Below are 17,387 nucleotides of genomic sequence, written 5' to 3'. Positions count from 1 at the left end.
GGCAGAACATGAGATAAGGAAGGTACATGGAGTAGGGACAGAGCAGGAGGGTTGGATTTTAGAAGTCATGTAAAGGAGGAAGGGAAACTGCATTTGGTTACAGTGTGAATGTGGGAGGAGAAGGACAAGGAGAAACTGAGATTACTCCAAAGGCCGTGAGCTGAGTGGCAGGCAGAGACAGAGAGGGAACCATGAATTTGTCATTTGTTATAGAGAACAAGGGGAACAGAGATAGGGGAAGGTTTAGGAAGGAATCATGGGAAGCTTACTTTTGACACGTTTAGTTTAGGAAAGTGATGGGATATGCAAGAGGAAATGTTAGAGAGGCAGCTGGAGATTCAAGACTGGACAGGACAAAGGAGTTGATTTGTGAGTAATCTGTAATCATGGTCAGTGGCAGATTAGCCACTGGGCCAATGGAGCCCCAGCCAATTGGGGCACCCCTGCACCCTGACCTGCTCCGTCTGCCCAGCACTCCTTGGCAGGAATGCTGGGTGGGCGGAGCAGAGCAAGCCCTTGCACCCTGACCCCTCTCCCTGGCAGCAGTGCTGGGGTTGGGGGTGGGGGGGAAGACTGCAGGCGGAAGGGGTCGGGAGGAGCCCCCACTTGCTCTGGCCAGGACTCCACAAAACCGTAATCCACCCCTGATCATGGTAGCTAAAGCCATGTGAATGAGGTCTCCTAGGGAGGGGTCCTATTGGAAGAGAAGTAGGGAGCCAAGGACAGAGCCCTGAGATCTCACCTGAAGAGAAGGACATTGAATGAAAATGGTGGGAAGAGCCAGGACAATGGAGTCGCTGAAGCTAATGCTTATTTAAGATGCTCTTTGTACAGTGACTACAGGGCCAGGTTAAATGAGTGTTACAGAGCAATATACGGAGTAGTTGTGCCTTCCTGTATCTGGGGTTTTAAATAGAGAACTGATTAGTGCAGTGCCCCAACAGCAATACAATTCACACCCTCAAATACAATCTATTACTCTCTCTTCCTGACTAGTAACCAGTGTAAATTTAAAACAAAATCCCCAAAGTAAAAAAATTCACATAAAAGACCAAAGTGCTGTTTCAGCCACCTCCCTGCCCCTATGGAAGATCCAGGTCTCTGAGCAACCAGCAACAGGCAGAGAGACATTCTCCACCTGTAGTGTTCATTTTTTTCTGCTTGAGTAATCTAATTTGGGGACTCCCTTCCTCTCTTTCAGCAGCAAATTATTAGAAATACAGGAAAACATTGTAAAAGTCTTGTAGAGCAGAAAATACCATGTCCTCTCACTCTCGTTCTGACACTTTACAAAGTGTGGCTTGGATGTTAAAGTACAGTAGTCTCAGCTCTGCCTCTGGCCTCTGATGTACTTTATGTTTTGGAAAAGTAGATTGGAAAACCAGCGATTTAATGCTCAGTCCACACTGCCTTTATCTTCCCTCAGTCTTGATGACACAGACACCTGTCTAGTGCTAGGCTAGGCGATACTGAAAATATATAAATTAAAATAAAACCCACGAGAACAAGATGATGCAGTGACCTCATTCTGAATGGTTCTTTGCATTTCAGTAGCTCCATTGGGTTTTGCACTTGGAAAAGGCTGAAATTCCCTCTGGCACCAAGCTTTTAAGACATTTTAAAAAATATATAAATAAAGAGCCATTCTGTATCTTGAAGCTAGTGAGTACACTTGAGTTTGCAGCGAAGAGGAAGCCAACAGGAGAAAGGACAATAAGCTTATAGGGGTCTGTTTGCTTAAATTTACCAAAGCAGCAATATACTTTATGGCAGGACCACAAATATAATCATTCTTTTAGTATAGTGTACTAACATGAGAAGTAAATACTCTGGTATTTTCTAGATGTGCAGTTCAGCTTGGATGTTAAAATGAAAGCATGACGTTACTTTCCACATTTAAAGTAAGAGCAGCGCAGGGAAATATATTTCCTATTTAGCAGATTCAAAAGTTACTTTCTCCTTATATAAAAAGCAGTCACATACCAAAAGATGCAACTTTTGGAGGGAGAGTCTATCAGAACAAGGAGGTAATATCAAGGATGCAGATATTTTAATTAAAAAGTAACTACTGTAAAAGGTGACAACATTGCTTTAATTTCTTTCACAACATGATAGCCTACCTCTCATACAGCAAACTACTGCAAATCCACAATTATGATCAATGCAGGAACATTTTAAAATTTAAAAGTAAGTTAAAAATGACATTCAAATGACTTTTAATTAAAATTATGTGAGATGAACCAGAATATTGCACTAACAGAAAAGGAATTACTTCAGTAAGAAGCATTTTATAATAGATAGCTTCAGTACTCATGTATTAAGCCAGCGAATATGGAACAGAGAAATGTGAATTGATACATGGGCTACAGCAAATGGAAGAGAAATCTATTTTACATAATACTTCCTGACTTACAGTTTTCCAGACACATTAGTCAAGGCCATAATTCAGGAAACAGTTTCAATTACAATTTTAAAAAGTCTTAAAGGGACACTGTCAACTCTCATTCTTGTGAGATCCAAACATTTTAATATAGATAGAACCTTGCAGTTCATGCCCATGATGTTTTTAAAACATTCTTTTCAAGTGTAGTTCTCTATGGCTTTGTCCACACTAGGAAACAGGAGTTTAGTTTTACCAGTGCTGACCATGGTTTGTCCTTTTTAACATTTACAGCAGGGTGGGCAAACTACGGCCCGTGAGCCGTTTTAAGCTGGCCTGTGAGCCACATCATGTGGCTCAGCCCCACTCTGGCACTCCGGCTGCGGCGCTGGGCCGGGGGCCGCACCACGTGGCTCGGCCCCGCTCTGGCTGGGGCGCTGGACCAGGGGCCGCACCACAGAGTTTGGCTCTGCTCCAGCACTCTGGCCGGGGTGCTGGGTCAGGGCCTGAACCAGGCGGCTCCCAAAAGCCATAGCATGGCCCCACTCCAGCTCTCATGCGCTCCAATGGGAGCTGCAGGGGTGGTGCCTGTCAATGGGGCAGCAGGCAGAGCCACCTGGCTGTGCCTCCACGTAGGAGCTGGAAAAGGGACATGCCACTGCTTCCAGGAACCGCTTCAGGTAAGCACCGCTCAGAGCCTGCAACCCCTGAGCCTCTCCCCACCTCCAAACACCCTGCCCAGGGCCGGCTCCAGACCCCAGTGTGCCAAGCGCGCGCTTGGGGCAGCATTTTGCCGGCAGGGCAGCAGCCGGCTCCGGTGGACCTTCCACAGTCATGCCTGCGGGAGGTCCACCGGAGCCGCGGGACCAGCGGACCCTCCGCAGGCATGTCTGCAAGAGGTCCCCCGGAGCTGCGGGACCGGCGACTGCCAGAGCGCGCCCCGTGGCACGCCGCCTTGCTTGGGGCGGCGGGATTCCTAGAGCTGCCCCTGCCCCGCCCCAGCCCCTCCCACTCTCCAAACGCCTCTATCCCAGCCCGGAGCACCCTCCTGAACCTCAAACCTCTCATCCTCAGTCCCACCCTGGAGCCCACTCCCCCAGCCGGAACCTGCACTCCTTCTGCACCCCTGCCCCAGCCCTGATCCCCTTCCTGACCTCCAAACCCCTTGGTTCCAGCCCAGAGCACCGTCCTACACCCCAAACTCTTCATCACCAGCCCCAACTCAGAGCCCGCACCCCCTCCTGCACTCCAATCCTCATTTTGTGAGCATTCATGGCCTGTCATACAATTTTTATTCCCCGATGTGGCCCTCGGGCCAAAAAGTTTGCCCACCCCTGATTTACAGCTAAGCCAATTGCTGAAACTGTGCTATTTCTCATCGTACACATGGTCTCTCACATGTATATATATTCCACCCATCACTGAAGTTTGTGTGAGTCACACAGCCAGTGAATGCATGCAAGCTTTATACGCAGGGATCCTAGTTTTCTGTGATAAAAAACCAAAATTGTCTGATTAAAAAAAGACCCAAACACATAAAAATCCATGTTTTCCATGATTAAAATGAAATGCTGAACTTTAGTTCCCTAGCCACACTATATATAAGTATCAGTTGAACACATTTTATTGATATATTTACAATTTTTAAGCAAGTTCAAAGCCTACCAGTGCCATCAATCATTATAATAAAATAAAATTAATAGAACTGCAATTTGTATTTGTCTACCTTCAAACGTAATTTACAGCCTTGCTGCATAGAGTACAGAACAGCACATTACCATCAATGTGAAATTAGTCCTTGCCAAACTCAGCGATACGGTCTTTAGGGGTGATTTTTAAAGTTTTTGGCACCTTTTCATAACTTTAATTACTCATGTTTGGAGGCTGAAGTGAAATTTGAGATGCATTAAAACACAAACCCCTAAAGGCTGTTGAGTAACCTCTATACACCGGAAGCACTTAGCCTCTCTGTTCCTCAGCTCCCCATCTGTAAAATGGGGATAATAGCACTGCTGTGGTGCACAGGGTGCTGTGAGGATAAATACATTGAAGGTTGTGAGGCACTCAGATACTGTGGTGATGGGGGCCATAAAAATACCTAACAGATAGATGTTATTATTTCATGGGCTCTCATTAAGAGGTGCAGAGATACCTGGTTTACTTAGCAAATACTTTCAGAAAGTATATACAGTTAAAAGCTGCTTCAAGGATATGACAAACAGCACTTAACCTCATACTTAGAGCTCACTCAACTGTTCTGTTATGAAGCTAGCCCCTCTTTTAAGTTTAGGAAACTGTTCACAAACCGATACAATTTTCTTTCAATATTTGTGTGAGGCCAGTGGATTCACAACTACTTGACACTGATCCTTTGGCCATTCCCTAAACATTTTTTTAAATCTTACCCCCAGGAATTTGGTAACTCAACTGTGTCAGTTTTACCAGTCCTTCCACCTTCCCTTTCCCTAAAAAAAACAAAAAATAAAAGACCAACCTGGAGCTAACAAGCAAATCAGCCAAACACATACACACAATGAACAGCAGAGAATTTCTTTATAAAAATACAGACCTTTCCCATAGGTAGCACATATCATTAGTGACAACAACAGATGCAAGACCACAACTGTATCATGGCTAGGTACTGTTAGATCAATGGAAAAGTCTACATAGTGGTTATTACGCAAACAACTTGTAATAGAGTCAATGAAACTCTATTTTATGAAACTCGTTTTAACAGAATCAACAGCACGTAACAGCTCCATTATATAATCTAAAATTCATAACCCAAAATGCTCACCTCCCTTTACAACAGTCTCACTTTGCCATTGGTATTGGAAAGCTAGCTTTTATACTCATACATATGATAATTTACCAAAACCAACAAAGCAATGCTGAGATATAGCTTTCTATATCTAGAGAGAGAACCGAGACAGCACATTAGGAGACCCACAGTAAGCAATAGAACTTATGAATGTGAACACAGACAAGTCAAACTATGCAGTGATTTTATGTCCTCTCTGGACTAGACTGAGATCACGAACTCATTTCATTGGGATCCAAGCCGGATATGAAGGCAGGTCTTTACGATTCAAAATGCAGTGTTTGAACTCACTGTTCTATAGCTAGCCCCAAATTTAAACCATACTTGGTGTGTTTGCTTCTAAACAAAGCTCAGCTTGGTTCACTAATTTATTTGTCACATCATTTATGCATATAGAATTTTGCTGTCATTTATTGCGGAATATTCTGTTCTGTGCATCTGAATTTGTAAATCTTGCATTAACAAACCATCATGGGAAGATCAAATGCACACTGTGTTGGTGTAACAAGAACTTATGTAACGGCAAACCAGAATAGAGGTCACCAGCAAAGACTCCAATAATTCCCAGCTGAGAAAAATAGGCCTTTGCCACAGGTTTTACAGTAAACATATAGGCCAGCCAACCTACTACCCGTGGAAATCAAATATTTCAACAAGGAGTGAGCGATGCATTTCATTCTTGCATCAAAGGAAACCCACTGAACAAAAGTTATACGATGTCACTAAGAACTTGCCCTTAGCAGATACAAAACAGTACACTCTGAAGGGCAAAGTCAGCAAATAAGAAACTTTTTTGGGGGTGGGTGGGGGGGGACTATACATGATTTTTCAAGAATCATACAGGAGAAGACAAAAAACAATTTGAAAGCAACTAAGAATTCCCCCATAGAAAAACTGAAAATTATTTTACCCTTCCTTCTCCCCAAAAAACAAAAAATCCCAAAAGCCACAAGCTAAATTACTTTTAGTCACAGACTTTACTCTATTTAAATCTACTCAGTCTGCAGCCAGGAAAACAAGAGGGAAGGGTTTCAAATAAGCAAAATGAAAGATGCATTTATTTATTTATAGAAGTGTCTGGCACTTGTCATCGTTGTAGTATATGAGTGGCTAATAGCATAACAGAACACTTATCATCCTTCTCCCCCATAAAGAGCTCAGCATGGAGTGATGAGCTTTTCAAGTATACATACTCTTGTCATTAGAACTATGGAACGTTAAAAGCCTCACAGGCAAGGCTGGAGGTTAAACTGAGCCATAGTTGAGGATCATGGGGGCTGGTTTTATTTTTAAACAAACATTTAGATGATTTGGAACTATCACCTACTTTGTGTGTGTACCATTGAGCATAGAAACAGGACAGTTGTGAAGACAACTGTGGCCAGTTACTCACGAATAACTGGTCATTTGTTCACTGCACTCTTTAAAAATTACTTAAAGCTGCACTCTATAGAAAGTGTACACAATCTGATGGGTTAGAGCCTCAGATAAGCTTAACTTGGGACTTAGACACCTAAATAAGAATGGTAGAAGATGCTTAAGTGCTCTGCTGAATTGAGGTCAAAATGCAGAAGTGTTTTACACAAGCCAGTTTTCACAGTTGTGATGCTATAGACCTTTTATGGCCTAACTTTGAGGGAATCCTAAAGTACAGACAGTCAAAAACTGGCATAATTACATCACTTGTGCACGTTCACACAACACTCCTTCTGTTGGCGGAGCATGTCCACAGTTGGTACTCTAGCATCGACAGAGAGCAGTGCACTGTGGGTAGCTTCTTTACGTTCGCATGGCAGTGATGCGTGTCCTGTTCATAGCCCTTATCCAACAAGCAAGAGAAAGCTGACTGTAGGTACCGAAGTTCTTACGGCTGGAGCAGAGCTGGGACTGCACAGCCTCTTCTCCCCACAGTGCCAGCAGATCCAACAACTCAGGTATGCTCCAAGTGGGAGAGCGTTTGCTGTGTGGAGCCACCACAGTCAGCTGGGAAGATGCGATGTGAGCTATTCACGCTGCGCAAACAGGAAGTGGAATTTAAAAAATTCCTGGGCCTTTAAGTTGGGGGGTGGGAGGAGGGGGCCAATGCCTGCATACCTGACTGTGCAGCAGTGGAGTTCAAACTTCTGATCAGAATGGTCAGGATGAGCATTGTGGGACACCTCATGGAGGCCAATTATAGTGACATCACCAAGCACAGTGTCTACACGGACACTTTGTCAATATAACTTTGCCACAAAAAGCTCCGTGCTTCTCGTTTTATTTTGTCGGCAAAGCAGGAGAGTTTTGTTGGCAGAAGGAGCATTGCAGCGTGTACACCTCCGCTGTTTTGTCGATGAAAGCTGAATTTTGTCAACAAAACCGTATAGTGTATACAATGCCTAAGTACCTTTCCCAGACCTGAGGAAGAGCTCTGTGTAGCTCAAAAGCTTATCTCTCTGACCCACAGAAGTTGATCCAATAAAATATATTATTTCACCAACCTTGTCTCTCTAATACCCTGGCACTGACACAGCTACAACAACACTGTAAAGCACTACAGGGTTTCTCTCTGGGGGACTGTCAATAGTTCCTTCTCCATTTTTTACTGTCTTTCCCAAAGCTTAGTGTCCAGGACAATCACAGCCAGACCCCATGAATGTTGTTCCTTCACTTTACCAGCGGCGGGACTGTAGGTTTTACTGTTCAAAATGTATCCCTCCCCCCACTTAAATGGTGCATACACAGTTAGAAAATTGTATTCTAATTATTTGAGCTGTCAAGCCAACAATATACAGCCCATAGAGTGTCCTCATTCTAACATACATTTATTTACAAACTTTCATTACATTTTGGCGTTGGCTATGAATGTTCAAAGCACTCTTTATGCACTCTTTTTTTTGTTTTGGGAAGGTGACTAATTTGTTCAGTCTTCTGATGAAGAGGGAAATCGTTAGGAATATTTTTCTGGATGGTGAATATTTGTGCTCAGAATGGTGGAGCTGATGACTATCTTCAGTTTAAAAAAAAATTACACCGAGAGTCTTGGAAGTCTTACACATTAGAACATTTCTTTAAATAAATATTTACCAAGATCCTTAATAAGAGATAATGCTTCCCATGATATAAATGCTCCACCACCATCATCCATGGCTCCTTGCCCAACATCCCAGCTGTCCAGATGTCCGCTGACCAGTACAACCTAAAATGCAATTAGAAAAGGACATTTATATGAAAATATCAAACTAGAAAAGTCATACAAGGTGCTTCTACCTATTGTGCTACAAACATTCATAGGGTAGATATGCCCCATGTTGTCTAAAGATTTTCTGCTTTTTAGTTTAAAACAAGCTTAAATCGAGGACCACAATACTTGCCATACTGGCTTAGACCATTGGTTTAATCAAGTCTGGTATCCTGCATCTGCTAGTGACTAATAACTAGTAACTAATGCTAAGTGAAAGGTTTAGTCCCTCCTGCATGCCTAGCAATCTTTAGTGATCAGTTTAAACTCTTAAGCATGAAAAGCATGATTAACCTTATTTTAGGATGTATAACTAGTAAATATGTACTTAGATAGTAGGGTACCCCAGGCAGAGACAGTCATTTTATAACATGTTTGTGCAATGCTAAGCACAGTGAGGCCATGGTCTATGACTGGAATCCCTCTCTACATGTTACCACAATATAAATCACCACCACCCATCTACTCCCACCACCACACCAACTTCCAGCACCATGTAGTTTATAATTACACTAGTCAGATGGAAATTTTAAAATAGATAATACAGGAGCTTAGAGTTTTAGGAAGACACTTACATTATTATAAGTACCGATTAATATTTGTCAATACTATCCAGTTCTTTCTGATCCTCATAACTAAAGTATTTAATTCTAATATACTGTGGCTGTGAATGTCTTAGGTTGGCTACACACTGCTGGTGAAATCTACCCTACACAAAGCCTGAGTAACTGTTATGAGCAGGAGACAATTGCTTTCAAATATTTCAACTGAAAAAAGATATTCACCGACATATTTAGAGATAGGGTATGCAATACATGTGGTGACACTGACCATCAAAAACAGTCTCGAGAGTCTCTGGTATGCAGACTTCATGAACTAATACTGTAGCTAGACTGACATAGGTTCATTACTGTCCATTGGATCAGTGATCTGCAAACTCAGAAGATTTTAGAGAAGAGATGTAAGGGCTCTGAAGGAGATGTTAACTGTCTAGAATGTCAAAAATTGTCTGTGCCACAACTTTAAAATGGCCATAGCATTTTAACCAGCAATTGGTTTTGGAAAGATAAATATTTACTCCTGGGAAATATAACTTCCGGCTGAAGTGAATTGAGGGCAAGTTTAAAAACATATTGAAAACGGAGTTTATAATAGATTTAATGCCTTAACTTCAGCAGTGAAAGAACGCCTCACTAACACTGGATGATGTTCCCTGGCAACAATCTCTACACAAGAGTCTGATAGGGAATTACTTCTCATTCCTGTGAAATAACACATATAGCAACAGCAGGAAACTTTGAATCACACAATGGTGTAATCCCTCATGGGATTACAGAATCCAATCAAAAAGCATCTCTCCCAGCTTCAGAACATTACATCGAAACAGACTAAGGTTCAAATGGATTGAGAAAGTCAGAGTATTTTATGGATGAGCTTTTACTTATATTAATACCAAGAATAATTAAGTAAATGCAACCAGTGTATGTCTAAGAAATTTTACAGTATACAACTGACTGTATACCAACCCACTGCTACAGGAACCACTGTTATGGATAGTCCCTCTAGGAATGATCTCTGCACTGTTCAATGGTTATACACATGCACACACTTTTATTTTGATTTGTAAAATATATTGTAAAAGGTGACCAAAGCTCTAGGCACTTTTTACATAAGTTAAAAAAAAATTATAGCAACTCAAGCTACAAGCCAACCTCCACTGAGAGCCCCTCTAACCAAACAACCCCCAGGACTCTCACAAAAACACTATGCCCATCCTGATACATGCCCATCCAGACATATGGGTAAGGGTTACAGATGGAAACAGTTCTGCAGGGAGTTCCCTTTAAAAATAATATGGCAGTCATTTGAAGCGTCCTAGGGATCTGTGGATGCATTTGTGGACTAAGGTAGTTCAGGCTATCAAGGATGTATGATAAATGAATTTGTCACATGGCTTTCCAATTTGTCACATAGCTGTCACCTCCACAGATGTGCTACATACTTTGTATATGTACATACATATAAAGATTTTTTAAATGTGCACCAAATTTCCATATATAACTGCCTGCTGGTGCAGATAGAACATAAACATGATACAATGATCTAAGTAATTTATTCAGTTTCACTAACAGAGAAACCACAAACATCTGTGTAAAATAGCACTGGGCTACATGTGCCAATTCTATAAAGATATTTTTAGGATTAGATAGATTTCCATGCAACATGACAGTCTGAGCTTCGGCTTTTCTGCAGTTTCACCATGAAGGAACTGTCTTTCTATCTCAGAATCCTTATAAAGGGCAGTAGGGAAAGAAAAATGAAACACAGGAAATATTTTAAAGGTAATAATAGGAGACATACCAATCTCCTAGAACTGGAAGAGACCTTGAAAGGTCACTGAGTCCAGCCCCCTGCCTTCACTAGCAGGACCAATTTTTGCCCCAGATCCCTAAGTGGCCCCCTCAATCAAGGATTGAACTCACAACCCTGGGTTTAGCAGGCCAATGCTCAAACCACTGAGCTATCCCCCCACTTATTCTATTTTCTTGTAGGCCAGCACTGTTGACTGATACCAGATGCCTATCAGTCAGATACTGAATTCCTATAAATCAGGCTGCACTTAATATGAAAGCTAGGCAGAATCGCTATTTACCCATACATCTATCAGAGCATGCTCCTTTTCCACGTCTGAGTGCTTTATGCCACTACAAAACAATTCTCCATGCCATATTTGCTCAGATCTGCTCGAGTCATTATGCAAAAATTGTACACAAGGAAAATGTCAACATCTCCAGTAGGAAGACAAGGTAGAAGCTTCCATTACGTGAGCCACTTTCAGACTCTTCTCAAGAAACCCTCTCTTGACACTGATACTCTTCCCAATTACCATCTTGTCTCAAATCTTTCATTTTTGAGCAAAGTGTCTCCAACAGTTGTGGTGAAGGGACTGTGCTGTTACCTGGAGTCATTATTATAGGCAGTGCGGGTAACTATGCCTAAAGTTAAGGTTGCTCAATCACTTGGCATGAAATTTTCCATGCCTTGTGTCTGCTTCAGGCTGCATTTTTTTTTATTTCAGCTAATAGTGCTCAGCAGTTTCTTAGAATGAGGTGAGGGGAAAATATATTGTTTTGCCCATAATGAATTATTCTTACAGTTTAATTAAAAAGCTCTAGAGCCTCCATGGTTTGGAACAGAGGCTTGACATTAGGCAGGGGAGGGAGAGTGGCCTGATATCAGGGATGTGCCTTTTGCTGCCCCCATGAAAACTTCAGTTGACACATGCTCAGTAAAGACTTGTTAGAGTTGGAAAGCTAAATTTTCCAAAGATTCCATCTGCACTGAGCATCCTCCAGTATGGAGCTGCAGGACTTTCCTTGCAATGGCTGGTGTGGCACCCTGACTGAAATGCCGTGGGTTGACTAGATGAGGAGAGAGCATGTATGGGGTGGCTGGGATGAGGAGCCAAAGGTGGAGGTGGGGCAGGAAGGACATGGACAGACAGGTCTGTAACTAAGTTCCCTTTAAGCCGTGTGGCCACCCAGCAGTCTATCAAGTGCCATGCATTTCAGGTGCCCCTCCCCACACTGCCACACTGCTCCTGCCCTCTGCCTTGGAGCTACTGGCCAGCTGCTCCCGGGAGCCTCCTGCTTGCTTTGCAGAGTGGAGGGGGAGGGGAGTGCTGATGTCTGGGTGCCCCCCTATCCCCACCCACCCTCTGCCCTTGTACCCCATCTCTGCAGAACAGGGAAGGGGGACATGATAGGGCTCAGGAGTGGGATGGAGGGAGCTTGCTGGCTGTTGCTGCTTGTCTGAACAAGCAGGCTTCAGACTGGTGAGTGCCAATCTACTTAAAAGGGCAGCATACTTAAAAGGGGCAACGTGTCTCTCTCCCCCTCGCTCACACACACACACACACACACACACACACACACACACACAGTCTCTCTCACACTCACCTCCCAACACATACTTGTATTGTTGTTGTTCTTACTTCTTGATACGTCCTGCAATGCACATATATTCTCTGTAATTTTATTCTTTCAGAGTGTGTTATTTTAGTTTCTGGACTGGTCTATGCATTTCATAATTTTTATTTCTCTCTTACGCTTAAATGTAGTTCTTTGAGTAGTGAGTTCTAAAATGCCTAACTTGTCCTGGCTGGAGTAATTATCCCTATGATAACTTTTTTAAAATATATATATTATATCTAGGTTTTTTGTTTCTACTGGTGGCGCACATCCGTACATTACCTTGATATTGGTGCACATAACAAAATTTGTTCCACACATGGTTGGAAAAAATTAGAGGGAACTGTTAAGATATAGATATTCAGGCCTGTCTGTAAAGGCCTATACTTTAAGAATTTAGGTATTTGTTTATCATTTAGCTAGTTATAGAGGTATAAAAGAAAGAATCAAAATCACTGTCTATCTGTGTAAGGGCCTTCTCTCACTGTGAGTCTGAGGCCCTGTTCTTAAACTAAGGCCTTTGGCTAAGCAGCAAAGGCAGTCATAAGCTGGGAAGCGTATGGTCACATCCTCACATTCCAAACTAGTCACACTGAAATAAGGCAATCTGGGGCCGTTAGAAAGGTGGTCCGACCTATCACCTCCAGATAAAGGGAAGAGCCTAGAAGATGTAAAAGGAAATTTAGTTTGATAGTTTTCTGTTTGGTAAGAACTGACTTATCAATAGACACAGCTGGGAAACCCTTATGTCTTTATAGATGTAGTTGTGAAATCCTCACTTCTGTATTGTTTTGTCATTATAGTTCCCACTTTGCTATTGTTTATTTGCAGGGTCTCTGTCTGGTTCTGTGATTGTTTCTGTCTGCTGTATAACTAATTTTGCTGGGTGTAAACTAATTAAGGTGGTGGGATATAATTGGTTAGCTAATCATGTTACAATATGCTAGGATTGGTTAGATAAATTTCAGTAAAATGATTGGTTAAGGCACTGCTGAGAATATTACTATATAAATTAGGGGCAAACAGGAAGTAAGTTGGGATTTGAAAATAAGGAACTTGGATTTAAGCTTGCTGGAAGTTCACCCCAATAAACATTGAATTATTTGCACCTTCGGACTTCGGGTATTGTTGCTCTCTTCATGCGAGAAGGACCAGGGAAGTGAGAGGGTGCAGGAATAAGCCCTCTAACAGGAACATTAGTCTGTAACCATTAGAGGTTACTCCTCTCAGAACCTGGAATAGAACTCAGGAGTCGCAAGTCTCTGCATGCCTCTGCTGTCAGCAAATAGACTGTGCCAATAGGTTTCATAACTATCTCTCATCTCCCCTTAGCAGCTGATCCATATACTCACTCAACTACTGCTATCAGTGACTCTCTTACCTTAAGAGGCAGAGGTCTGTGCTGTGAATCTAAAAGGTTCTAATCATGCTAGTGTATCATCTTGGAGTCAATGGATAAAATCTGTGTTTTTTTCAGTTTGCTTTTAAAAAAAAAAAACCCTAAGAAATTAGATACAGCTACATTAGAAGAATGTTATAGTTGCAAAGTCAATCACTCATAACTTAGGAAGTACCAGAATTAAGGTTGCTTGTATAACATTAATTGTTAGTCCCCTTGTCGTATACACATTACAATATGGTCTTTAATTATATTACCATATTTTTCCCCACAGGAATCTGCCACAAGGAATCAGAAAATTTGCAAAGTAACTTCCAGATTGGCACACCAAATGCAATTTTCTTGTATGCAAAATATGCAGGTCCAGTTTTTGAGACCAGCTGAAAATTCAGATCACTAGACTCAATCCAATCAAAAAATTATTTAAAAATTTCTTTACACCCATTTCAGAAGTCCTCCCCCCGCCCCTACACACACACATAAAAACTTAAAAAACCTCCAACCAAATCCAACCAAACATGATGCTACTGTATTCCATAGCTAGGATCTAAATATTGTTAAAACAACTCCTCAGATGGAGGAACCCACTTACAAATTGAGGTCTGTGAGTTTAAGCACATACATGCATAAAGCATGTGTATCATTATTTATTTGTATTGTCGTAATGCCTAGGAGTCCTATTAATGGGCCAGGATCCTATTTTGCTACAAACACAGAACAAAAAGACAGTCTTGTGTTCTGGGTAATTTGTCCACTCTGCCAGTATGGCCACCGTGAGCAGGCAGGTTTCTGCAATTTATAAGAATCCAAAGATTCTCTTTGTTTTAGTGATCTGCAAGTTTATGAGAAATACCAAAAGAGCAGGGACAGAAGGTTATATGCATTACCAACAAAAAACTGATACACTTTGGCCCACCAGAGTCAACAAAGTCCTCTAATTAGTACAACATCTTCATATACATGGAGTACACATGTGGCATTTCTCTCAGACACTCTTTAGAATATATCATTTATAATATTAGTAGTCTCAGATATTGTCTGGGAAATGCTGGAGTACTGTACTGAAATATACACCTCTACCCCGTTATAACGCCACCCAATATAACATGGTTTTGGATACAACGCGGTAAAGTAATGCTCGGGGGGGGGGGGGCTGCGCATTCCGGCAGATCAAATCCAGTTTGATATAATGTGGTTTCACCTATAACGCAGTAAGATGTTTTGGCTCCCGAGGACAGCGTTATATCGAGGTACAGGTGTAGTATATAGACAGTAGCCTCCATGATCATCCCTCTCTCAAATTATTTCCTAATCTATTGGCTAATATAAAATATGGCCTCTGCTTATTTTGGGTTAATTTACACTGTAGTCTTTTTATGCTTTTTTGTGCCCAGACTTTTACCCTGCCCAAAAAACAAAACTAAAGGTGGTCTACCTCATTGCGGCAAACCACCTCAATCCATACAAAACAACTTCCTTTCACAATACTCTACATTCCTCATCTCCAGACCAGGTTTTAAATCAATTACCATAGTTCCTTATGTGTATAAAACACAATGACATTTTGTAAATCAGTCAGTTGTCTGTTCCATCAAAGGCCTTCCTGAAATCCAGATAAATTAGGTCTTTTCTTTCATCCTTCTCCAGCCTGATAATGTGCTTGAAAGACTTGAAGTGAATTTGTCAGGCATGTTCTTCCTTTCATGAATCCAATCTAACTGTTCCAAGAACAGAAGAGACATTGGTGGATGAAAGAAAAAACATCCGCTGTTAGCAGACTGTTTCAGGAAATGCTACATAATGATTGTGACCATTCAAACAAACAGCACATTTGCTTTTGAAAGCATGCAGCATTCTACATCATTACTATCAGTAGTTCTTAGCAAAGTTTGGAGAAGATTAAATTAATTTTAAACATCTTGAGGTGTAAGAGGGATTTTATGACTAGTATTGTTGTCCCTTTTTGACCCAAGTGGCTAGTCAAATTTTGGGGCCTTGGGGATGTTCCAGTTGAGAATAGAAATTTGAGGTAGTCAGGTATTTCTTTGATGCAGTTTTATTTACAAAGACTGTACAGAGTCCAGTGTCCCTGAACACAGAAGGAACCAAGAACCTAAAAGGAGTAGTTTCTTAGCTTACAGTCCCCAAGCCTCTTTTGGCTACAGAAAGCCCAAAAGTTCATTCTCATTTTCTAGCTTTTTCCAGGGTCATCCCAGCCAGGGCTTTGTCAAGCCGGGCCTTAAAAACCTCTAACCCTTTCTTGCCTCCCCTTCTCTCTCTGTTCTTGTCTGAGCTTTTCGTGTGTTCTTCCTCGCCCTCATCCTTCCAAACAGACCTGGTAACAATACCCAGTCGAACCCTTCCCTCCAACAGCATGGTGCTAGTTTCTGGGCAGACTCAATTAGCATTTGTTTAGGTGTGACCCTTTAACTGTCTCTTACAACTATCTTAAATGGAGGACTCGTTCACACATCAGTTTGAACGAGTTTTTAACTCAACCCATAACAAGGTTTCATGCTGCTGATAACAGTATGTTGTTAGTGGACAGCATTACATAGATCACTAGATTGTCATAACACAATGTACATACATAAGCCCAGTTCTCCATTGTCTTACCTTACCTACTTGAGAAAGGCCTTGTCTAGACATGTTTAAAACCTGGTTTATTCATCCCCAATGTAATTACATTGACTTCAGTGGATAAACTCAGCCTATAAAGGGTGTGGGTTTGTTTTTTTGTTTTGTTTTTTAACTTTGTGTTAATCAATTGCCAATTAACTCAAGGTAATTAACCCTTTTATAAAGGCCACCCTAGATATTCTCCACTTCTTTGTTCCAGGCTTCAGACATGTGTGATTTACCCTGGGGATCAGCCTAGGGTAAATCACAAATGTTTGACAGGTTTCAGAGTGGTAGCCATGTTAGTCTGTATCAGCAAAAACAACGAGGAGTCCTTATGGCACCTTAGAAACGAACACGTTTATTTGGGCATAACTTTTCGTGGGCTAGAACCCACTTCATCAGATGCATGGAGTGGAAAATACAGTAGCAGGTCTAAATACAAAGCACATGAAAAGATGGGAGTTGCCTTACCAAGTGGGAGGTCAGTCTAACGAGACAATTCAATTAACAGTAGCTGACCTAACATAGGACCTAACCACATCAGCCACACCATCAGGGGCTTGTTCACCTGCACATCTACCAATGTGATATATGCCCCTCTGCCATGTACATTGGCCAAACCAGACAGTCTCTATGCAAAAGAATAAATGGACACAAATCTGACATCAGGAATTATAACATTCAAAAACCAGTAGGTGAATACTTAAATCTCCATGTTCACTCAATAACAGACTTAAAAGTGGCAATTCTTCAACATCAAAAAACTTCAAAAACAGACTCCAACGCGAAACTGCAGAACTGGAATTAATTTGCAAACTGGACACCATCAAATTAGGCCTGAATAAAGACTGGGAGTGGTTGGGTCATTACAAAACCTAAACCTAATTTCCCCCTTACTAATTTCCCCCTACTGTTACTCACACCTTGTCAACTGTTTGAAATGGGCCACTCTCATTACCATTACAAAAGTTTTT

At 41.6% G+C, this 17,387-nt stretch overlaps 1 protein-coding gene across 2 annotated transcripts in view; it reads right to left on the bottom strand.

Annotated features, from left to right (window-relative positions):
• Positions 1-17,387, bottom strand: part of CPQ (carboxypeptidase Q) — a 248,519-nt gene that overhangs the window by 74,080 nt on the left and 157,052 nt on the right. For both annotated transcript variants that reach the window (XM_039527638.1, XM_039527636.1), the window contains exon 7: positions 8,268-8,379. In XM_039527638.1, the coding sequence (XP_039383572.1) occupies positions 8,268-8,379 (112 nt within the window). The remainder of the gene's footprint in view (positions 1-8,267; positions 8,380-17,387) is intronic.

The sequence above is a fragment of the Mauremys reevesii genome, linkage group 2 (assembly GCF_016161935.1).
Source record: "Mauremys reevesii isolate NIE-2019 linkage group 2, ASM1616193v1, whole genome shotgun sequence".
In the NCBI taxonomy this organism is placed as follows: Eukaryota; Metazoa; Chordata; order Testudines; family Geoemydidae; genus Mauremys; species Mauremys reevesii.
The sequence above is the reverse complement of the archived record's forward strand: the minus strand, read 5'-3'. Positions and strand labels throughout refer to the sequence as shown.